This window comes from Eptatretus burgeri, chromosome 11 (genome assembly GCF_056783735.1).
Source record: "Eptatretus burgeri isolate ZD-2024b chromosome 11, Ebu_testis_v1, whole genome shotgun sequence".
Lineage (NCBI taxonomy): Eukaryota > Metazoa > Chordata > Myxini > Myxiniformes > Myxinidae > Eptatretus > Eptatretus burgeri.
Genome location: NC_140971.1, coordinates 65,126,331 through 65,151,330, shown reverse-complemented (window position 1 = coordinate 65,151,330; position 25,000 = coordinate 65,126,331). Strand labels below are relative to the sequence as shown.

At 43.3% G+C, this 25,000-nt stretch overlaps 1 protein-coding gene across 7 annotated transcripts in view; it reads right to left on the bottom strand.

Annotated features, from left to right (window-relative positions):
- LOC147017248 (protein FAM135A-like) overlaps positions 1–25,000 on the bottom strand; it is a 105,074-nt gene that overhangs the window by 66,343 nt on the left and 13,731 nt on the right. For 3 of the 7 annotated variants that reach the window (XM_085846702.1, XM_085846701.1, XM_085846703.1), the window contains exons 3-6: positions 23,475–23,554; positions 10,638–10,780; positions 10,441–10,511; positions 7,334–7,507 (exon numbers count right to left, since the gene is read on the bottom strand). The exons of 2 other annotated variants lie outside the window; for them this stretch is intronic. In XM_085846702.1, coding sequence (XP_085702828.1) covers positions 7,334–7,507; positions 10,441–10,511; positions 10,638–10,780; positions 23,475–23,554 — 468 coding nt within the window. Of the gene's footprint in view, positions 1–7,333; positions 7,508–10,440; positions 10,512–10,637; positions 10,781–23,474; positions 23,555–25,000 lie in introns of those variants that run through there. 2 more of the 7 variants (XM_085846707.1, XM_085846706.1) reach the window with 2 other exon arrangements.

The following is a 25,000-nucleotide window of genomic DNA, read 5'->3' as shown; positions in this document are numbered from 1 at the left end:
ACCCGGGCTCGTAAGCCTTTATAATTGCTCTGAGCCGGGATGACCGAAGGGGCTCCGAGAGACCGAGCGGGCTACCTGCCACCTTCTTGGTGACTCGCTGGCGACCCTCGATGTCTCTGCCCGCACTCCAACCTCTGAACTCTCCAAGCTCTCTTCCCGACTCCACCACACCAGCAGAGCGCGAACTTGAACGCTCTCTCCCAGCGCTCTTCTCCAACTCGTTTGTTCCTTGTCTACGACCCGGCGCCTCCTCAACCGCTCAACTGGACTCCAGGCTCCAAACTCGACTCCCTCCACCGACCAACAATGCTCTCAGCGTTGAAACGCGCCATTTTATAGCCCGGAGGGGAGGGGTCGCTCTGGGCTTACCACCCGAAATGAGCGCCCTCCTTCCTTTCACCTTTAAACCTTCACCCCCAGCTGGCTCCGCCCCTTTCGCCGTTCTGATCCGATTCTGCCGTCAAACGCGGCCGTGGTTGAGATCACTTTCACAACGCGGCCGTGTTTGAGATCACTTTGCTGCTGTCGAGGATGCCATCGTGTTTGTTTGTGGAGATGTTGTTTGTTGGGATATTGTTGTTGTTCGTGGAGGTGTTGGTTTGTTCGTGGAGGTGTTGGTTTGTTCGTGGAGGTGTTGGTTTGTTCGTGGAGGTGTTGGTTTGTTCGTGGAGGTGTTGGTTTGTTCGTGGAGGTGTTGGTTTGTTCGTGGAGGTGTTGGTTTGTTCGTGGAGGTGTTGGTTTGTTCGTGGAGGTGTTGGTTTGTTCGTGGAGGTGTTGGTTTGTTCGTGGAGGTGTTGGTTTGTTCGTGGAGGTGTTGGTTTGTTCGTGGAGGTGTTGGTTTGTTCGTGGAGGTGTTGGTTTGTTCGTGGAGGTGTTGGTTTGTTCGTGGAGGTGTTGGTTTGTTCGTGGAGGTGTTGGTTTGTTCGTGGAGGTGTTGGTTTGTTCGTGGAGGTGTTGGTTTGTTCGTGGAGGTGTTGGTTTGTTCGTGGAGGTGTTGTTGTTCGTGGAGGTGTTGTTTCTGGAGATGATGGTGAGGAGAAGTTCATTTGTTTGTGGAGATGTTGTTGTTTGTGGAGATGATGGTGAGAAGTTCGTTTGTTTGTGGAGATGTTGTTGTTTGTGGAGATGATGGTGAGGAGAAGTTCGTTTGTTTGTGGAGATGTTGTTGTTAAAATAAAGATAGAAAGAACAAGTCTGAAGACGACAATGATTCACGAGCGGTATTTGACGATGTAGATTGTTTCAGAAGTAAAGGATGAGACGATGTGATAATGTTTGACCAAGTTATAAAAATGATCAACATGATGTGGTACGATTGACAGGTTATTAGCTGCAAAATGTTGAAAACCCGGTTTCATTCAACAACTTTAAAAATTTGACCTTTGCATAACCTTTAAAGGTCCCAAAACAATGTTGTGGACATTAAAATAAGGAAACAGGATATGTCCTCTCGCTTATTGGAGTTAGTTCGTCGAAGAAGGTTGAAAACCCTGTTCGATTCCCACCACTTTGAAAATTTGACCTTTGTGAACTTTAAAGGTCAAAGGTCAAGGATTATGACCTTTGGTGCAAAACTTCCTCTGGAACATTCCAGGAACAATATAACGTCATATAGGCTATATGGCATTTCGCACTCATCGGATTATCCATACTTTGATGAAATCAGTGTAAAAACAAACTTGAAGGGGGCGCCACGGGCAAGGTGTTCGAGATAGAGCAAAATGGTTTCAAGACTTTAGGTGGGGAATGACCTCAAGATTATGCATAAAAAATATTGTCATCCTAGCTCTCAAAGTTTGGGCAGTCGTATGATTTTTATGTCAAAATTCGAAATTTTCTAAGTTCGTGACCTTGTGACGAAGAAAAAAAAAAAAAAAAATCTAGCTCTGTGGGGCTATGCAGGTGCCATTGGGCTAACCAAATACCGAAACCCCTGCCAGATTCGACAAACCCATCGGAGAAGATGGATTTTTATGTCAAAATTCGCGACCTTGTGACCTTGAGACGAAAATGAAAAAAAAAAAAAAAAAAAAAAAAAAAAAAATCGAGCTCCGTGGGGCTATGCAGGTGCCATTGGGCTAACCAAATACCGAAACCCCTGTCAGATTCGACAAAACCCCTAGGAGAAGATGCAAATTGAAATTGGCTACCCCCTAAAAACACAATTCGCAATTTTCTAATTTCGTGACCTTGTGACCTTGACCTTGGGACGAAAATGAAAAAAAAAAAAAAAAAAAAAAAAGAGCTCCCTGGGGCTATGCAGGTGCCATTGGGCTAACCAAATACCGAAACCCCAGCCAGATTCGACAAACCCCTCGGAGAAGATAATTTTTACATCAAAATTCGCAATTTTCTAAGTTTGTGACCTTGTGATGAAAATGAAAAATCGAGCTCCGTGGGGCTATGCAGGTGCCATTGGGCTAACCAAATACTGAAACCCGTCAGATTCGACAAGCCCCCTCGGGGAAGATGCAAATTGAAATCGGCTACCCTCTAAAAACACGTTTTTTGGGCGTGGCTCCGCCCATAATGAGCGCACCACGCCCATTCTCAGGAAAACAACTAGATCATGATATAAACCTCCCACCAAAATTTTATCAGAATCAGATCAAAACCCACGGAGCTATGCTTGGGACACAGACAGAGACAGACAGACAGACAGACAGACACACAACAATAACGAATATAGTGGTCACTTTTTTTTTTTTTCGTGAAAATATTTTTTCGTGAACCAATAACACTACCTCAAGATTCATAGCCCGGCACACGAATAATTCCCGTTATACATTGGTGGGGAAATCTAACCTGGACACACACTTATCCACATAACTGATCTTTGGGGAACCTGAATGGTGATCTGTGAATTTCCACAACTGTAACAATATAATTTGTTTTTCACTTGGAAGTTATGGATGACGATGTGTAAGTAAAGGTGGAAAAAGTCTGGTTTTATGCAGTTTCATTTCAGGCTATAAGGCAAAAAAGGTGGAAATTTTAAAAAGGGGTGTAGACTATCAGTACTGCATATATATTTGAAAAACAAAGACCGATGCATATCTCTCACCTGTGCATGGAGAGAATAACTAATTAGCTCACCTAATCAATTAAACCCAGGTGGCTAGGATTATACAAATAAATTGACCCCTCCCATGCTCATTTCACTGAAGAAAGCTGCATAAAGCAACTATGAAAGGTGACACAAAGTAAGCCCTTTGTTATTTCAAACCCTTCCCCGAATTCCTCCACAACTATAAAGGAATCATCAGCGACAGCACTGTCGCTGACGATTCGCCAACAAGTGATGTAACGGGTCTGGCAGCTGGCAGAGGGGGTGGGGTGTGGCATGGGGATTCTTGTGTGTGTTCTATTTGTGAATGTCTGAATTTAAACAATTTAAACTTTTAAATATTTTATATTTTTGGGAGCAATCGAGGCAGTAGTCTCTTTCCTATACACCACACAAATAACTGTGGCATTCTATCTTGAGCATTCTCTTTACCATGGAGGTTCCATGGAGGGACCTCCGTGGAGGTGCTCCTTTACCACCACGGAGGGCCTAATGTCCCTGCTGGTTGTGAAATAATGTCGCTGACTTCAAATAATGGGGCAACAAAACAACAACGACAATAAAAATGCAAAGCTGATACCATGAAAAAAAAAAGTTTTCAAACAAAACCAATTCAATAATTGTCATGAAAAATATTTCCCAGAAGGGCGATTTTTTATGAGATGATATTGCATGCTATTTACCAATTGTAAAGGAATTTGAAGATAAAGAACTAGGTGGAATGAAATGATGAATTTTGAATATAGAAAACCAAATCCCAGCAGGGATTCCCCTCAAACGACTTTAACAATGCCAAGAAAAGAACATTGGAGGGTTTTTAATCGAATACTTTAGCCCTGGATAAATTGCTTCCGTCAGCAGAAGTTCAAATCATTTGCAACTTTAGTCTATTAAAACAATCTCATAACAAATGGAAGGCACCAGACTGTCACAATAAATGTGTTCAGACATATCACTGCCATGTCAATTTGGAAGAGATTAGCGTGTATTATCATTATAGCATTCTGTCGATGATGTGCATGCAGATTTTTCTTCATCAAGTTTTCTCAAAGTATGATATGGTAAGGGGGGAGCAAAATAATCAACCCATGAGAAGTGATTGCTTATCTTCTCTATATTCCGAAACCACTGGACAGAATGAGTTGAAAACTGGTGGTTGTACTCAGGGTGTTTTAGGGGGTTAAAAAACAACAAAAAACAATCATAGTCCAGGGGTTCAGGGTTAGAAGAGGAACCCAATTTTCTTGATGTAAATGTGTATCGGAGTGCCACCTGGTGGCAGCTGGGATAAAAGTCATAATAAAATATGCCATAGACGTCATAAAAGTAGGGAAATTCACCCATCCGTAACCGTAATGATGGGTTCTTTGCAAGTTCCACTAATCAACTATATTATTTCACATATTTTAACTTCTCCTTCTCTTCCCTTTATAAGAGGTGAGGTCCAACGGTACCAATCTTCTGCCCTGCCTCAACCACGATACTCCTCCAGTTCTCCCTGTCCTTAGCCATTTCTCTCAACTCTCCAACCACCCCCCATCTTATTATTATCCCTCCTCACACAACATTTCCATTTCAACCTCAGTCTACCTCTTTTTATTTGCTCCAACCTTGCTCCATCAACCTATCCACTCTTTGCCATTATCTCTTCCTCCCTCCACACCAAGTGTCCAGCCCACTTCAGCCAGCTTTTTACCAATTTCAAGATTCAAGCTCTTCCCTCAGTTCCTCCATCTATTCACCCTCTTCACTCCTGTAATCCTCCTGACACAGTTGCTCTCACAGACCTGTAAACCTTGGTTGTTGTGTATCTGTCAGCACAATCGTTTCGAGACCATAAACGTAGGCCAGCGTCACATAAGTCACCACAACTTTCCCTTTCAATTTCCATGATATCCCTCTTTCCGCTATTACTCCCACCACCATCCTCTATGCATTCACACCCACCTGAATCCTCTACCTCATCTCTGCCTCAGACTTACTCCACTGTTCCCCCCCAGATACTCAAACCTATTTCCTTGTCTGATCTCCTTCCCCTCTAACCTGATATTTATTTTCACTGCTGCCCAACCCACATCACCTCAGTCTTCTCCAGACTCAGCTTCAGCCCATGTTTCTCAAATGCCATATTCCGCAACCCCAGTACTTCTTGCATCTCCCGTCTACTCTCCTCTACAACAGTCAGATCATCCTTTGATTCTCTTCTTGTTCCCAATTAATTCACAATTGGATTATCTTCCTTTATTTCAAACTTGCATATTATCTTTTAGTGCAAAATATGTTTGTTTGTTTGTTTTCCACTTCACAGGGCCCCACCATATAAAAGTCCTTATATATTGTTGTGGTTGACGAAATTCGCAAACCACCATTCAGGTCCCGTAGGTGAGATATCTCTGTAAGTATATGTGTAGTTAGGCCCAAACCCGTTGTTTAGAGGGAATAAATGTCATTCATTCGGGCTGCGACCCTTCAGGATAGCCGTTTTTCTTTTACTATCTTTATTTTGGACCAGCCGCCATTACTACCACCACAACCACCACCAACCACGTCTCAACAGCCATCACACAACAACCACCAACCGCAACGCCGCTTCACAACCACAGCCACGACCCTTGCCGTCACATCTCGCTCTCGCAACCATCGCATCACCGCCATTCCCGCGCCGCTTGTGGACACCGATCCTGGACTCGTACAGGGCGCGCACCGAGCAGCGGGTGCAAAAACACCAGCCTTTCCGAGAAATCGGATCAAAAACGATTCACGCCCACTTCTGTTCCATCCTATCAGTGAGCGTGGGGCGATTTGGCCCCGCCTCCAGGTGTGTCGGAGTATAATCGCTATATGCAGATTCGCGGATCAAAAATCATTCACGCCCACTTTTCCTCTGTCCAATGGGGAGCCAGCCAGAGGTGAAGGGTCGAAGGTGAAGGAGCGAAGCCCCGGGGGCTATAAAGGGCCGCGTTCGCTCGCCGAAAGGGAGTAGTTTAGTTGGAAAGAGTTGAGAGTTTCTGAGAAGAGGAAAGCAGTTGGACGGAGTTGAGAAGAGTGGAGAGTTGGAGAGTGGTGGCGGCGGCGAAGGCAGTCGAGAGGGCGCTCGTGTCAGAGTCGGGGAGCTGCGGAGAGGGGAGGCCGGTAACGCGACCGAGGTCGCGGTGGAGACGCTCGTCGCGGGACCCAAGCCAGCGAGATATCCTCATTCCCCCGAGCATCAACAACCCCCCTCCTGTTTCCCCCCGCGCTGAGATAGTGTGAGAAGGGGGCCCCGTTCCCACCCCATTCCAGGCAGTGCCAGCGAGGCCCGCGGAGTCGGGGCGCCGCCGCCATTTTGCGGCTCATCACCAGACGGGTAGGCTCGACGCGGTCTCGGCCCCAAGCCCGTCTGCCCCCCTCATCGTTGAGGGTGGTCCCTTCCTTTTTCTTTTGCTTTGAGTATGTGTGTTGTCGGCGCCATCTGTGAAGTAAAATTGTATAAGTGTTGCTGTGTGCTCGGTAGTCGGTAGTAGATCTGCATTGTTACATTTGCTTTTTGTGCAGAATTGTGTGCTTCTTCTACTTTTACATTTGCTTTTGGTGTATAATTGTATATGTGTGCTTTCCGTTTGCCGCGGAATAAATGTGCTTTATGTTGAACTGTTTTTCCCGTTTCGCTTCGTCTTTTCCTTTATTGAAACTCCATCTTACTTCACGTAAAGGGTGGGTCGTGGGCTAAATACGCCCAATAATTAATCGAACCGTCGAGGTTGACGATAACACCGCTCGGTTATTCCGATAGTACGGAACGGGTCGCTTAAAGTGGCCCGTGTCCGAAGTCGACCTGCGGCGAGGTGCGATCGCCCGGTCTACCCTCCGTGTGGGTACTTAGGTAGGTCGAATTTGGCGAGCAACCCTATCCCACGCGGGGGGCCGATTGGCACGATCGTGGTGAGGCCGAAAGGCCCACCTGTGACTAGTTCCCGGCGTTAGTCCGAGAGGGTCACGACGGGATTGTCCGTCCGGTGGGCGACGTGCCGCGATTCGAGTTACGTGGCCGCTCGCACGCCGGCGGGCGCGAATCCGCAACAATATAAATATACATAATTATTAAGACAACATATGAATGTATTGTAATTTATATATACACCTCATTATATTTTTCTTTGGTGCATCTTTAGCGAATGATCATCATGTTTCCGTAGTCATTACCCAACATCAACATAGATTTTGGTGAGAAGAGAAAATTGATTGCCTGTTTGCAATGAGGGTATTTACTGCTGGTACCTTACATACCTGAGAAGTGGCTGGTGGAGAGCAACAAGGGCAGCATGCACGGTGAGAGAGACGGCACATAAGTGGAAGTAATCAAACAGAACAGGACGGTGGTGGTGTAGGCCACGGCGGGGACAGAAGTGTAGGCGCAGTGTCCGTGTGCAAGTTGTCTGCATGGTGTCCCATCCACTTGCCCTGCAAGAGCCAAGGGAATGACCTTATTTCCTGTCCAACTACATTGTTGTCACAAAAAGGCTGCCATCTCAACCGATCTGAGGCTCACTAAATTATAGGTCCTCCTTCCTGCTTGTAGTTGTGAAACAAACTTCAAGACCTCAGTGTCTTGAAGGTTGTTCCACATATATATTTTTAGGGGATTTGGGTGGTACAGATGGTTCATATGTACCATTTTAATACCATCCCAAGTTTCTCCAAGGGTATGGAGAGTAAACCATGAAATGCGAACTGGTATCATATGGAAAGCAAACCAAGCGAGTCAGGTAAGCACATCAAAGATCATTAGTGAAAAGTTGGATTTTAATGACAATCCAATTAGCATTGTGATAATTATTATGAGATAACTTGGGTTTAGAGAAGTTTAAAACATAAATCCTTAATCTTGCTGCCTTAAGGCCCGGTCACACCTTGACGTTTTAGCCGAAGTATGCCGATTTTTGAATTTTTTTTCTAAAACGCTGGCACACGTTGAATACGTTATGGGTAAGTTTTGATAACATTGAGAGCACGCTGAAAAACACTGCCATACGTCGTTGTACGTTGGCTTTAAACGTTGTACTTTTTGGTTGTCCTCAAATTTTTTCATGCTTGAAATTTCACGACGTATGCCGGCGTATGACTCACATGTTCCGCTACGCTGGCCACAAGTTGTATGCACGGTCTGTGATCGTTGACAGACGTCAACACATGCTACTTGTAAGTTAGTCATAAGCTGAGACACGCCGAGGTAATGTTTAGCGTACCCGAAACTTATTTCTAACCTATGATTAACGTGTTGTTGGCACGTTACGCGATCGTTGCCACACATCGACAGACGTTACTTTTAAGTTACTCATAGGCTGAAAGACGTCGGTATAATGGATCGTCCTTGCGTCAGTGTCCACGGCCACGGCCAGGACACTTATTTGCAGCATTCTTCAAACTTTTCTTCAGCATGACGAGGATGTTCACACTTCGATGTTTAGCTTGGCTATGATTCCAATTGTCCATCGGCAGCGTCTATTTAAAATAGTCGGGTTTGAGCGTTTTAACACGTTCAGAAGAAACGCTTCAAATTTCCAAACCCCAGCGTCAAAAAACAAAGGTGAGTGACAGCAATTTAAACGGTTCATTGTAAACAATGAAAATAGCTGAGTGGTACCGTTTAAAAGTCGTTGAGTGTAAAAAAAATCCAATTGTTGAGCGCAAGCGTCTACTTTCAATAGTGGAGATGCAGCCATTTAAATCGTTGAGTGGCAGCCTATGAATAGCAAACCCCACGTCACCGGCAAAGATAAACTGCCGCACGATATGGATAAGTTAGGCTATCGTTGGGCATAGTTTGTGAACGCCGGCTTCACAATAATTATTCGTTGGTATATCGTATCTATAAGTAATCAAAGCGCTCTATGCACATTATTAGTTCATTGTGCATTTGTCCAACCCGTTATGAATAGACCTAAATCGTAAAAACAAGCTATAGCTCATTGTTGAAAAAGCCCCATAGAACTTCGAACAATGGTGAAAAGATGTCTCCTACCCGTGGACACGCGGACGCGAGGACGATCCATCATAACCCACACCCTCCCCCTCACACTCACCTACTACTGCCAACATGAACAAACTACTACTAATACTTATACTAATACTAATACTGATACTGATACTGTTACTGCTGACATGGACATCGACTCAAAAAGGACTCGAAAACACTGTTGGGTTCCCCTTTTATGAGCAGTATTTTTATACACCAATTCCCAAAACCGCTGGGAACACGTCTTTATATGGCTAGACTTTATCTTTATTTATCTAGACTTTATCTTTGTTTATTTATTTATCTAGATCTAGACTTTATCTAGAACACGTCTTTATATGTAAGCTAGAAACACATTAATTTTTTTTTTTTTGTCGACCGGAAGACATCATTGGAATACGTCTACATACGTCGATGTGTGCTGGGACTACGTAAAGAATTGGTTCAAAGCACGTCAAACATAAGTTAGAAATAAGTTTTGCGTAAAAAAGACATTACCGCGACGTGTTTCGACTTATGTGTAGCGTTTGTGGACGTGTGTAAAACTTATCTCCATCGCATGCGGAACGTGTGTCATACGCCGAGTACGTCGTAAAATTTTGAACATGTTTAAAATTTCTTGACGTACTCTATTTACTACGACGTATGATAGCGTACTTTAGTGTTCTACTCACGTATATCAAACTTACTCATACCGTATTTGACGTGCCCCAACATTTTAGACACATTTTTCTTAGGTCGGCATACGCTGGCAAGATCGCCAAGGTGTGACCGCGATGTTGACAATTCCATTTCTACGGCAGTTATGATTCGAATCGTTGTGCGTCAGCCTTTTAATAGGCTACGTCACGACATCGTCGGCGATGCGTGCAACGCGCTATGCCTAAGTTAGACTATCGTTGGGCATCGGTTGTGTAGGCCGACAACAGGTTCAGCATTCGTTGGTACAAGTTATCTATAACACAACGAAACGTTCTGTGTCCGTTACGAATGCGTTATACATAAGACCAAGTCGCTATGAATATGTCCGAATCTTTAAAAAAAAACATCAAAAGTTCAACGTAAGCCAGCATTTTACATACATTTTAATACGTTGCCATCGCTGGCTAAAACGTCAAGGTGTGACCAGGCCTTTAAGTTTTATACGAGCCCAGAATCTTTCATCTCGTGACCTCAGCACTAAACTACCAATGCGCTCATCCTTTAGATTTCCAAGGTTTTGTGTCCTTCGTGACCCTTTATTTACACATGGGAAAGCAAAAAAAAAAGAACTTTGTGAGTGGAAAAGCAATAATAATAATAATAATAATAATAATAATAATAATAATATATATATATATATACATACATATGTATATGTATTCAGGACAAGCCTTACATTGAATCATTCTCACTGAAATTCAGCTCCATGATGAGTTGGATGTCCATTTCTGATAATGATTGTTTTACCTGCAAAGCACAAGCCAGAGTCAGGTATTGTTCAATAGTGAGCTCTGGATCAATATTAGAACTTTGGAATAAGTTGCTCTCATGGCTCCATAAGGCAGACTTTCACCGACTGCAACAGCAACACACCTGTGTGGAATTCAGGAGTAAGTGGATCTTAAAGATGAATACATCGTCCAGCACAACCTCCTCGCTTTTGTAAAGAACCTGCGCAGTCTTGCTGCAAACAACTCCAAGGTCTAAAACACGGGCTGATGAAACCAGGACTGGGCCTGAGACACACATATGCCAAAAAGATGGAAGTCAGAGGCTAAATATGACATGCAAGGAGGGAATTAATTGAGAAAAAATAACTTTAAAAGGTAATAGAAGGTGAGAGAAGAGAAAGTGCAGGGGAAGAGTGGAAGAAAAAGGAAAAAGAAGACGGCAGGAGAAAATAGTTATGAGAGCAGGAGCGGGTGGGCTAAGAGAGGAAGGAATAAAACATTTCATCAAAATTGCATATAATACAAATAAAATGTCTTCCATGACCATTTGCAACAGAAGATAGGATTTCTAATTCACCAGTAGACTGAAAGGAAAAGGTTGAAGCAAGGTGGGAGGAAATGGGGAGGAGAGAGCAATAAGAACAAGAAAAAGAGCAATCAGAGATTGCAGACCCTTGCCAGGACTTGTTTCGTGTGGTGTTTGTGTTGCTTTGTGTGGTGTATTTTGTGTGGCATCTATGTATGGGTGTGTTACATAATTAACATAATTAGAACAGCCACTTTAGAAATGCTGGCAGTGATGACCAGGTACCAAGACGTCCTGCTTTGATGTAAACCCACTTTGAATATGCATTTCAATTAAATAGACATTATCAAAGTTTTTCGACTTGCACTCATCGGGATAAAACCGCAATTAGATGAAGAAGAAGCACCGAACTCTCGTTTACAAAGTTACAATGCAATGTCCTCAACGTTGATTGGTTGAGAGAAAGGACGGGATTACCTGATTGGTGGAACCATAGAGCATCATGAATAATGATTCGGCGGAGATGAATCACCAGAGTACTGGTGGAAACGTAATGCTAATTAGCTGAGGGCTAGTTTGGGGGGTGGTTCATGATGTCTCAATGTTGACTGTGGTGGAGTTGTCACACAGCGAGGCTATCAGTCAGAATAGATATAAAGTTCGGACAAATTCTTTGTCTACAAAGAATGGGATTGGTTGACCTGATGAATGTGACCTCCATTGCACGAAGGTGAGCTAAACTGAGTCTTCCACGCAAGATTTTAAACCAACCACTACGATATTGCTCTGCACACCGAGGCTGAATATTCAGTAAATGGTAACCCATTTCAGAGGCACAAGGAATAGTTGTTGTACCATGTACATTCTTAAAACCCCGAGTTGGTTGTCTCTGTTCGGATGACTGACCCCATCTGATCCCCAAAGGGACGTGTTGTTCAATACGATACTTCAATGTCAAAGATGTGCGGACCACATACCTAGCATCACACTGGCACTGAAATTCGTAAATAATCTTACTTATATGAGGTGGGCAGAACATCTTTTTGGACTGACGGAAGCAACCGGCGGGTAGTGAAAATCACTCATGGTTGAACAGCATAGCATAGTAAGAATAGGATACATGGTATAGTTTTTTTTTTACATGGTTTAATTTTTCAAACAAAAAATAACTGTTTGATCTAGTTTTCAAACCATTGAGACACTTTGCCTTTCTAAAGGCCCGGTCACACCTTGACGTTTTAGCCAGCGATGGCAACGTGTTAAAATTTATGTAAAACGCTGGCTTACGTTGAACTTTTGATGTTTTTTTTTAAAGATTCGGACGTATTCATAGCGACTTGGTCTTATGTATAACGCATTGGTAACTACACAGAACGTTTCGTTGTGTTATAGATAACTTATACCAACGAATGCTGAACCTGTTGTCGGCCTACACAACCGATGCCCAACGATAGTCTAACTCAGGCATAGCGCGTTGCACGCATCGCCGACGATGTCGTGGCGTAGCCTATTAAAAGGCTGACGCACAACGATTCGAATCATAACTGCCGTAGAAATGGAAGGGTCAAAATCGCGGTCACACCTTGGCGATCTTGCCAGCGTATGCCGACGTAACAAAAAGTGTGTCTAAAACGTTGGGGCACGTCGAATACGGTATGGGTAAGTTTGGTATGCGCGAGTAGAACGCTAAATACGCTATCATAAGTCGTAGTAAGTAGAGTACGTCAAGAAATTTTGAACATGTTCAAAATTTTACGACGTACTCGGCGTATGACACGTTCCGCATGCGATGGGGATAAGTTTTACACACGATATGTGGACGCTTACACACGTCCACAAAGGCTACTTATAAGCTACTCATAAGTCGAAACACGTCGCGGTAATGTCTTTTTTACGCGAAACTTATTTCTAACTTATGTTTGACGTGCTTTGAACCAATTCTTTACGTAGTCCCAACACACATCGAAGTATGTAGACGTATTCCAATGACGTCTTCCGGTCGACAAAAAAAATAAAAAAATGAATGTGTTTCTAGCTTACAACTGCCATATAAAGACGTGTTCCCAGCGATTTTGGGAATTGGTATATAAAAATGCTGCTCATAAAAGGGGAACCCAACAGTGTTTTCGATTCCTTTTTGAGTCGATGTCCATGTCAGCAGTAACAGTATCAGTATTAGTATTAGTAGTAGTTTGTTCATGTTGGCAGTAGTAGGTGGGTGTGAGGGGGAGGGTGTGGGTTATGATGGATCGTCCTTGCGTCCGCGTGTCCACGGGTAGGTTCATAGGCTGCCACTCAACGATTTAAATGGCTGCATCTCCACTATTGAAAGTAGACGCTTGTGCTCAACAATTGGATTTTTTTTTACACTCAACGACTTTTAGACGGTACCACTCAGCTAGTTTCATTGTTTACAATGAACGATTTAAATTGCTGTCACTCGCCTTTGTTTTTTGACGCTGGGGTTTGGAAATTTTAATCGTTTCTATTGAACGTGCTAAATCGCTCAAACCCCACTATTGAAAGTAGACGCTTGCGCTCAACAATTGGATTTTTTTTACACTCAACGACTTTTAAACGGTACCACTCAGCTAGTTTCATTGTTTACAATGAACGATTTAAATTGCTGTCACTCGCCTTTGTTTTTTTTTTTGTTTTTTTGACGCTGGGGTTTGGAAATTTGAAACGTTTCTTCTGAACGTGTTAAAACGCTCAAACTCGACTATTTTAAATAGACGCTGCCGATGGACAATTGGAATCATAGCCAAGCTAGACATCGAAGTGTGAACATCCTCGTCATGCTGAAGAAAAGTTTGAAGAATGCTGCAAATAAGTGTCCTGGCCGTGGCCGTGGACGCTGACGCAAGGACGATCCATTATACCGACGTCTTTCAGCCTATGAGTAACTTAAAAGTAATGTCTGTCGACGTGCGGCAACGATCGCGTAATGTGCCAACAACACGTTAATCATAGGTTAGAAATAAGTTTCGGGTACGCTAAACATTACCTCGGCGTGTCTCAACTTATGATTAACTTACAAGTAGCATGTGTTGACGTCTGTCAACGATCGCAGACCGTGCCTACAACTTGTGGCCAGCGTAGCGGAACGTGTGAGTCATACGCCGGCATACGTCGTTAAATTTCAAGCATGAAAAATTTGAGGACAACCGAAAAGTACAACGTTTAAAGCCAACGTACAACGACGTATGGCAACGTACTACGACGTATGCCAGCGTGCTCTCAATGTTATCAAAACTTACCCATAACGTATTCAACGTGTGCCAGCGTTTTAGAAAAAAATTCAAAAATCGGCATACGTTGGCTAAAACGTCAAGGTGTGACCGGGCCTTAAGGTAGACATCGGTATTCCGGACATTTACCAAGTCCGATTATAGGATCCTTTGGTGGGTTATAGGATTCTATAGGATGATGCAAGGTATGTGGGCCGCACATCTTTGAGATTGAAGGATCACATTGAACAACACGTCACTTTGGGGATCAAACGGGGTCAGTCATCCAAACAGAGACGACTAACTCAGCCTTGTAATAATGTACACAGGACAACCATTCCCTGTGCCTCTGCAATTGGTTACCATTTACTGAATAATCGGCCTCGGTGTGCAGAGCAGTATCGTATTGGCTGGTTTAAAATCCTGAGTGGATCACGCAGTTCAGTTCATCTACGTGCAACGGAGGCCACATTTATCAGGTCAACCAATCCTATTCTTTGTCGACAAATAATTTGTCCGGACTTTATATCTATTATGACTATAATGGCTTGATTTTGTGACAACTCCACCACAGTTGATATTGAGTCATCATGAAAACCACCAACACCACCACTACAATCCCCCCCAACTAGCCCTCAGCGAATTTGCATTATATTTCTGCTGGTACTTTGGTGATTCATCTCCACCTAATCACAATTCATGATGGTTCACTTCTGCCAACTCATTATTCATGTTGCTTTTTGGTTCCACCAATTAGATAATCCCATCTTTTCTTTCTCTCAACCAATCAATGTTGAGGAAATTACATTGTAACTTTACAAACGAGAGTTTGGTATTTCTTCTTCATCTGCTTGGTGGTTTTATCCTGAGGAGTCAGGTCAGGTCAGGTAAGGGAGCATGCGCCAGAGCAGCGCATCGCTGCGCCCACTTTCTGCGTCCAATCCAGGGGCCTCTGTCTGGCCATCCCCCAGGCAGATGCCTGGCCCATCCCCATCTCCTTGAGATGCCGATCAACCTGCTGCAACCACGAGGCACGTGGCCACATCCACTTACGAGACTCCCTCGTTGAGAGAATCTGGTGAGCAGGATCAGCGTCGGGAAAACGAGCCACATGTCCATACAGCCGCAGCTGACACTCACGGACTATGCAGGTAACAAATCTCATTTGAGTCTCTCTCAGCAACCGCTCGTTGGACACAAATTCCGACCAGCGATAGCCAAGGATTCTCCGAAGAGACCTGGTACCAAAGGAATTAAGTCTCCGACACAGATCCTTGGTCAGAGTCCAAGTCTCGCATCCATAGAGCAAGACTAGAAGCACAAAGGACCTGAAGACTCAGACTTTCGTCCTCCCACACAGGTACCGGCAGCACCACACCCCATTATCCAGTGAATCCATGACTCCCCAGGCCCGACCCAGACGTCTGTTGACCTCTGACACAGCCGGCAGAGACATGAATATCACTGCCTAGGTAAGTGAATCTCTGCATGACATCAAAATCCTCACCACAAACAGGCACAGACAGGACAGCGGCATCCAAGATGTCATGGAAAGCCTGGATCTTAGTGTTTGACCCAGGAAACCTGTAATCCCAGCGGCTCCAACTCCTCATTCAGCACCTCGAGGGTAGTGCAAGTCGAAAAACTTTGATAATGTCTATTTTATTGAAATGCATATTTAAATTTTGTTGTACGAATAAATGTTTGTTTATTTGAGACAACCTCACTTTGATTTGACACCTGACCCTGACCTATTTTTATGATTATTATTAAATTGAATTCAGAATTGGATTAAAATAAATTAAATTCAACTCAAATGGAAGACCAAATAGGTACAGTCCTGGATTGGAGTAATCAGAAGGAACCCAAACAAGCAAAAAGTCAAGATGAAGTCATCAGGAGGAACCTCGACAGGATTCACATTTGAGCTGATACTCCTCTACCCTCAAATCCATCCTGGCACAGCCAAGTGAGCCTTATTCAAAAATATTATATATATATATATATATATATATATATATATATATATATATATATATATATATATATATATATATATATATATATATTGTTGTGGTTACCAGATTCGCAAACCACCATTCAGGTCCCTTAGGTGAGGTATCTCGGTAAGTGCATGTGTAGTTAGGCCCAAACCCGTTGTCTAGTGGGAATACATGTCATTTATACGTGCTGCGACTCTTCAGGATAGCCGTTTTTCTTTTACTATCTTTATTTTGGACCAACCGCCATGATTACCACCACAACCACAACATCAACCACCAACCACAACACCGCTTCACCACAACCGCCACGACCTTCACGTCACACCTCGCAACCGTAGCATCGCCACCGTTCTTGCCCCGCTGTGGGTACCGGTGTTGGACTCGTGCAGGGCGCACGTTGAACAGCGTGTACAAAATCACGGATTTTGTGCTTCAAAAACGGATCAAAAACGACACACGCCCACTTTTTGCCGTCCAATCGGTGAGCGAGGGGCGATTTGGCCCCGCCTCCAGAACGATCGATATATGCAAATTTGTGGATCAAAAAGCCTTCACTCCCACTTTTTCTCGGGCCAATGGGGAGCGAGGTGAAAGGTCAAAGGGAGGGGGTCAAAGGCGAAGTTACGGGGGGATAAAAGGACGGTGTTCGTCAGTCAGCAAGAAGGAGTCAGCAGGACGAGAACGAGAAGGAGAACGAGAACGAGAAGGAGTCGGAGAAGAGAGAGAAGAGTGTGGAAGTCTGGAGCCCGAAGCCTGCAGTGGCTGGAGAAGCTGAAGAGAGTCGGACGAGGGGGTGCTCGCGTCGGTGCCAGGAGCTGCACGCCCGAGGGAGGCCGGCAGCGCGACCTGGCCGAGGTGGAGACGCACACCAGGGATAATAAAGATCCTCTATACCCCGAGCATCAGCAACCCCCTCCTGTTTCCCCCCGCGCTGAGATAGTGCGACCAAGGGGGCCCCGTCCCCACCCCCTGCCAGGCACTGTCCACGAGGCCCGCGGGTTGCGGGGCCATCGCCGCTCCGCGTCTCATCACCAGACGGGTAGGCGCGACCCGGTCTCGGCCTCAGGCCCACCTCATCCTTGAGGGTATTCTTTCCTTGGTTTTGGGTATGTGTTGTCGGCGCCGTCTGTGAAGTAGCATTGTATAAGTGTTGCCGTGTGCTCGGTAGTCGGTATTAGCTCTGCACTGTGTTTTCACTTTTATGTTTGCTTTTTGTGTAAATGGAATTGTGTTTTCTTTTTTTTGTGTGCATTTGGTGGAATTGTATTTGTGTGCTTCCCGTGTGCCGCGAATAAATGTGCTTTATTGTTGAACTGTTCTCCCGCTTCGCTTCGTCTTTTCCTCCATTGAATCCCCATCTTGCTTCACGTAAAGGGTTGGTAGTGGGCTGAGTACGCCCGATAATTAATCGAACCGTCGAGGTCGACGATAACACCGCTCGGTTATTCTGATAGTACGGAACGGGTCGCTTAAGTGGCCCGTGTCCGAAGTCGACCTGCGGCGAGGTGCGATCGCCCGGTCTACCCTCCGCGTGGGTACTTAGGTAGGTCGAATTTGGCGAGCAACCCTATCCCACGCGGGGGCTGATTGGCTCGATCGCGGTGAGACCGAAAGGTCCACCCGTGACTGGTTCCCGGCGTTAGTCCGAGAGGGTCACGACTGGATTGTCCGTCCGGTGGGCGACGTGCCGCGATTCGAGTTACGTGGCCGTTCGCACGCCGGCGGGCGCGAATACCGCAACAATATATATATATATATATATATATATATATATATATATATATATATATATATATATATATATATATATATATATATATATATATATATACATATATAAATAATTGGTGTTTAAATAACCTCAACAGAAAGTAATAAATGTTGAGACCATGGGTGCAGAAGGAAAAGCGGGACTCACCCGAGTCCAACGAGGCCACATACGTCTCTCTACGATGCAGGATTGACAAATTATGGGCCTGCTAACAGGCCACGTTCCATCTATTTATTACGTTCACAGGTGACCCTTTTTCCTGGGGCCATCGGCAGTATCAATTGAATTGACACTCCTCTACCCTCAAACGCACCCAGGCGCAGCCAAGTGAGCCTTATTCAAAAAAACAAAAGTTCTCAAATTCAAACAATTAAATAATTATAGTTGTCAGACCATGTGGCTGATTGTGTTGAAATTTTAAATATACATTCCACATGTCTACTCGATCAAAATTGTGAAGTTTTAAATTTATTGATGAAGTTGTTCCAGAGAAAACATTATTTCATATTTTCCTTCAATCCAATATGGCTGCCAAACCATGTGACCTAAAATTATTCATGACCAAACTTGTATCCTCTTGTCTTGGGGAACATGCGTGTAAAGTTTCACCTCAATCTGTTCAATCGTTTCGGATAAGAAGATTTTTAAAATTTTTAAATTTTTAATCCAATATGGCTGACGAACCATGTGACCCATGGTATCATAAATTTACATTCTGCTTCTAAATGGGTGGATCATGCTTGTGAAGTTTCGTGTTAAACGGATAAGGGGCGTTCTTCTATCCAAGATGGCCACCAAACCATGTGACTTGTGACATCATAATTTTAACCATCCATGCAGCACTGACATTAGATGATTCTTGCAAAGTTTCGCTTCAATAGGATAAGTGGTTCCAGAGGAAACATTATTTAATATTTTTCTTCAATCCAATATGGCTGCCAAACCATGTAACCTATCAATTCTTCATTAACAAACTTAAATCCCCCTCGTCTTGGAGAATGTGTGTGGGAAGTTTCTCCTCGATCTGACCAGCCGTTCGGGAGATAGTTGAAGGTTTTTAGAGTAAATTCAATATGGCCACCAAACCATGTAACTGATCAATTCAAACTTAACAAATATGTAGAGCTAAATCTTGGAGAACAAGTGTGTAAAGTTTCGCCTCAATCTGTCCAGCCGTTCTGGAGAAGAAGATAAAAAAAATTCAAAACAATATGGCTGCCAAACCATGTGACCTATGATGTCATATATATTTTTTTTCTTCCATGAGTTGTTGCATAGATAACGCTCAAGAAATTTCAAATTTTTCTGATCCAGCGTTCTACATGTCAAATTTTCACCTGGATACCACTTCACCAATGACCACGAAAAATCAAACTTCCTCCCCATGGGGAGTTCTTGCCATGTGCCAAGTTTCAATTTTTTCCATAGTGTGGTTTCGGAGACATGGAGGTCCAAAGTTTTTTGGTTTTTCAAAGATGGCGCTCATACCACGTGACCTATAATATCATAATTATCATTTAAATATTCTACAAAAAAAAAGATACATACAACAGTGAAAATTTTGTGTCAATCGGACTAACAATTGCTGAGAAAATGAATTTAAAAGTGAAAAAAACCCCGTACATTGCCGGTGGAATAAGAAAAATAATAATAAACAGAAGAAAAACAATATATTACCCAGCCTGGTACCCCAATAAAAAAAGAACCCAGATTTAAAAAAAATTCATAATTCTGGCTGCCAGACCATGCGTCCGATCAAGTTGAAATTTAAAACATGTATTTCCCATCACTACAAGATCAAGTTTCATGTTGATTGATTAAGCGTTTCCAGCGAAAACATTATTTCATATATTTCAATCCAATATGGCTGCCAAACCATGTGACCTATCAAGTATTCCTTAACAAATATGTACACCCATGGATTGTGGAACATTTGTGTGAATTTTCCCCTCTATCTGTCTAGCCATTCTAGAGAGGAAGATTTTTTATAGGTTTCAGAGTAAATCCAACATGGCTACCAAACCATGTGACCTATGACATCATATGTGTGAACCTTTTGTTCCTCATGGATAGGCAGTCATACATGTAGTTTCACCTCAACCCGATCAGCCACTTTGGAGAAGCAGATTTTTGAAGGTTTTTTTAATTTTTTTAAACAATATGGCTGCCAAATCACGTGACCAATGACATCAAATTATTTTCTGTGGACCATTTTATCCTGAGATGACCCTCAAAAATTTTCATACTGATCAGATGTAGTGTTCTACATATGCAATTATGACATCATAATGAAGGCACCTATTGCAGTTTCAGAGATACATAGGTCCAAAGTTTTTCCGTTTTTCCAACACGGCTGCCACACCACGTGACGTATGACGTCATTATCATCAATAGACCATTCTACTTGAGTTGCTCCGACGGAGAGATTTTGTCTCGATCTGACGAGCGGTTGCAGAGAAAAACATGAGAGTTCTGTGTGGCCAAACAAACAAACAAACGGACCCAAGTGCAATACCCTCTCCTTCGGCGAGGGTAACCAGAACGACACTCAATAGAGAGCACATCTCTGTAAAGCTGAAGTTTACATTTTTTATCCCACTGATGGGCCGGATCTGGATCCGGACCTGAACCAAAATTGAATTGGCTTGCTCTTTCACTTAACCAACTCATCCAACAAGTTTTGTCAAAACTTATTTATAACTTTTGAGAGATCGTGCAACACTGTACTATATTGTTTTTAGACCTATCTCTCAATGATGAAGATTTACTTTAAAAATTCGGACCTGGATCTTCACCAAAATCAATCAATTCGTCATTGCCATACACCCAAGCTGTCCACCACGTTTCTTCCACATCCGTCCATAATTTTTTGAGATATCCTGCTCAAAAAACAAATAAACAGACAGGGGTGAAAACATAACCTCCGTCCACCTTCGCTGGTGGAGGTAAAAATTAATGGGGGGAGGAGTATGGAAAAAAGAGGAGGGGAAGATGAGAAAATGGGGGAAGAATATGGGGAAAAGGTGGGAGAAGATGGGGAAAAGGTGGAAGAAGAAGATGGGAAAAGGTGGGGGGAGTTAGTAGGTCAACACCAAGAGTAGAAAAGGCTGTGATGGTCAGATATACTGTATCCTTTGTGAAGGACAGAAGAGTGGGATAACTTTGTTGTTTTATTACTGGATTGAAAATAAGGCCACCTTCAGTTATCAATAAATAAAAGAGCAAATGTACAGACAGCCTTGAAACAAGGACTGCAAGCAGTGGCTCTGCAGAAACAGTGCATCAGCAGCTAGGGCCGAACAAGGAGAAAGCACTCAAGCTTTTGGAAACAAACCAATTCATCAAAACAATTGTACTCTGTTGTACCGTTTAGTGTCCAGGATAACTTGTTATGCACATCCTCTCAGAAAAAGGGAAATAAGATATGCTGGGGATTTCAAGAATCTTTACGATCGCGACGGTGTCATTGCCAATAATGTCTGAGTATAATTCTGCTTTGTGGGTCAGGCACTTTACATTGCCATTGTTGCATTTAAAAGCTGGCAAATGTACAAAGACCGACAAAGAAAGCTGTGCAAGTCTCTACCCTTCCTCATAATCCAATTGACATCCCACACGGAAACCTGGCAAGGTTGCCCGGATAAAGAGAAAGTACAGATGAAAAACAAGATAAGATAAGGTAGTCAATCACTTGGAAAAAGCTAAATTATTGCTTTTACAGTCGTGGCCAAAAATATTGGCACCCTCGCACTTTTTCGGGTAATGCACCATTTATTCCAGAAAATTGTTGGAATTAAAAAATCTTTTGGCATCCACATTTGTATTTCTTTGGTTTGTAGTTGAACAAAACAAAAAAGCTGAAAAAATGACTAAATCGTAGCTTATTCCACACAAAAATCCTAAAATGGCCCAGACAATATGATTGGCAACTTTTAGAAGTTGTTAGAAATAATTAGATTTCAAGCAGGTGATTCTCCTTTATTTGGCATTGAACTCACCTGTGGTGAGTTGCAGGTGCCTGCAATATAAAAATCACTCATTCAACCAGTTTGAATGGAGAAAAGAAGTCATTCTGCTGTTTTTTGTCACTGTGTGCACCGTAATGGGCATGGAGAAAAGAAAGAAAACCAGAGAATTGTCTGAGGTCAGACACAAGATTGCAGCCAAGCATGGACAATCTCAAGGCTACAAGTCCATCTCCAGAGACCTTGATGTTCCTGTGTCCACCATACACAATGTTATCAAGAAGTTTAAGCCAATGGCACTGTATCCAACCTCCCTGGATGTGGCCACAAGAGAAAACTTGATCGAAGATTGCAGCGAAGGATTATTCAAATTGTGGAGAAAGCACCTCAATCAACTGCCAAACAGATTCAAGCTGACCTTCAGACACAAGGTACGACAGTTTCAACTCGCATCATCCGTCGCCAACTCAATGAAAGGGGGTTCTATGGTAGGAGACCCAGGAGGACCCCACTGCTGAGAGAGACATAAGAAAGCCCAACTCAAGTTTGCTAAAACACACCTGAACAAGCCAAAATCCTTCTGGGAGAATGTCCTGTGGACAGATGAGACCAAGTTAGAGCTTTTTGGTAAAGCACATCATCTCTGTTTACAGAAAACAAAATGAAGCCTTCAAAGAAAAGAACACCTTCCCTACAGTCAAGCATGGAGGAGGTCCAGTGATGTTTTGGGGTTGTTGTGCTGCCTCTGGTACTGGGTGCCTTGAATGTGTGCATGGCATCATGAAATCAGGAGATTACCAAGGCATTTTGGAGCACAATGTTAAACCCAGTTTCAGAAAGCTGGGTCTCCTTCAAAGGTTATGGGTCTTGCAGCAGGACAATGGCCCCAAACACACTTCAAAGCACACCCAGAAATGGTTAAAGACAAAACACGCTGGACTGTTCTGAAGTGTCCAGCAGAGTCCAGATCTAAATTCCATTGAACACCTGTGGGGAGATCGGAAAACAGCAGTTAGGAGAAGGCACCCTTCAAATCTGGGAGAACTGGAGCAGTTTGCACAAGAGTGGGCAAAACTGCCAGAAGAGAGGTATAGGAAGCTCATTCATGGCTGTAGGAAGTGCTTGACTGCAGTTATTTTGTCCAAAGGCTGTGCTACCAAATATCAAGTCCAGGGTGTCAAGAATTTATTCAATGCAATTTCCTTTTATTTTCTGATTTAAAAGGATATATTAAGTTCTGAATCTTAAAACAAAGGTTCTGTAATATTAACAATGAAATAAAGAATTGTGGAGAGCAAATACTTTTGTCAATTTCAACTTATTTTTGGAGAAAATTGTGAGTTATTTGAGGAAGGTGCAAGGGTGCCAATATTTTTGGCCACGACTGTTCTACATTATCCCACAATTAAGAGGATATTGAACAACATTCCATGCTGTAAAATATTTTTAAAATAAAAGAATAATAAAAAGGTTGGAAGAGGAACCTGTATTTTGAGGAATGCTTGCTTCAACTCTGTGCAGCACTTTGGGTGGAACTTTCAGAGTAATGTGGAACTGGTAGAATCTGCCATTAGAAAGAAACCAGAAAATAAAAAAAGAATTGGTGTGAATGGAGAAAGGCTGTATGACAGGAAATAATAAAGGGGAGTTTAAAAAGAGGTAAAAAAAAGAAAAGAATGAGAGAAGGAATGACAAAGTAAGAGTGTTACAGTCATGTAGCATTCCATCAAAAATACTTTGCACACATACGAAGGAAACTCCAAGGGAGTGCATGAATGAAAATTGGGTGTTTGGGTTAATTTAAACACCACTTTTAAAGATAATTAACAGGCTTATTTAATTATCCTTTATCAAGGCATCATCCTTGGTTAGCCCTTAGTCATCCCTCTGTCAGCTTGTTGGAGTCTTATCTGCCATTTTGTTTGGCCTGCTCAACAATGCCTTGATTTTGAACAAGCCGCAATGGTTTTTCGATGATAAAACGCTCAAAATTTTATTTTCACTTTCCTCTCATATCATTGAATGCCTCATCCTCATACCTACAGATCACTGGAAGCATCTTAATGATTATAAAAGCAGGGAGATGCCAGTGTTCATGGCTTTATTTCATTTCCGCAAGTACTAGAATATTTTCAACAAAGCCAAATTTCAAATTTTTAACTTAACTGACCTCAGCAGCAGTTCCAACTACGAGAAGAAAAGCGTTCATTTGTCCATTTTGGACATTGTTTGACATTCTGTGTGCCTGAGTGGTCTTGCCTTTATTTAGTTTCCACACATGCTCTAGAATCTCTTAACCTGAGCCAAATTTCAAAATTTTAACTGCAGCATTGACCTTGGCAGCAGTTCCGACTACGACAAAAAGTGTTCCTTTGTCCAATTTGGACATTGTTTGACATTCCGAGATCTCCAGCTGATGCTTGTAACTGATCTCTAATCACATGCCAAGCCAGCGATCATATTAAACACCATCCGGGGCCAACTGGAGTGTGCGGGCGGTGGTCCTCTCCGGACGAATGCGGGCGATGGTCCTCCCCGGACGTGTGCGGGCGGTGGTCCTCCCCGGACGTGTGCGGGCGGTGGTCCTCCCCGGACGTGTGCGGGCGGTGGTCCTCCCCGGACGTGTGCGGGCGGTGGTCCTCCCCGGACGTGTGCGGGCGGTGGTCCTCCCCGGACGTGTGCGGGCAGTTGAAAAGGTATTAATTGAAAGGGAACATGCTCCTGCGGCATCCCATTTGCAATATAGCACAAAAGCAAATCACTTAGAAACGAAACATGTCTCAAGGGTATGTTCCTTTTGAATGAACAGCAAGGCATTTAGAATTGGCCGGTAAAGCGTGCTGATTGTTTCGTTAATGGCCAGGCAGGTAGGCAACAGACCGACTCATAAAGATTTGACAAAATGTCGTTCAAAAGTTCCAGATGTGCAGTTTGCAACTACTTCTGTGAGGTTAAGGAAAACAGTCCGAAAGTTGCATGCTCACTTTGTTCAATAGAGATTGCTCGTCAT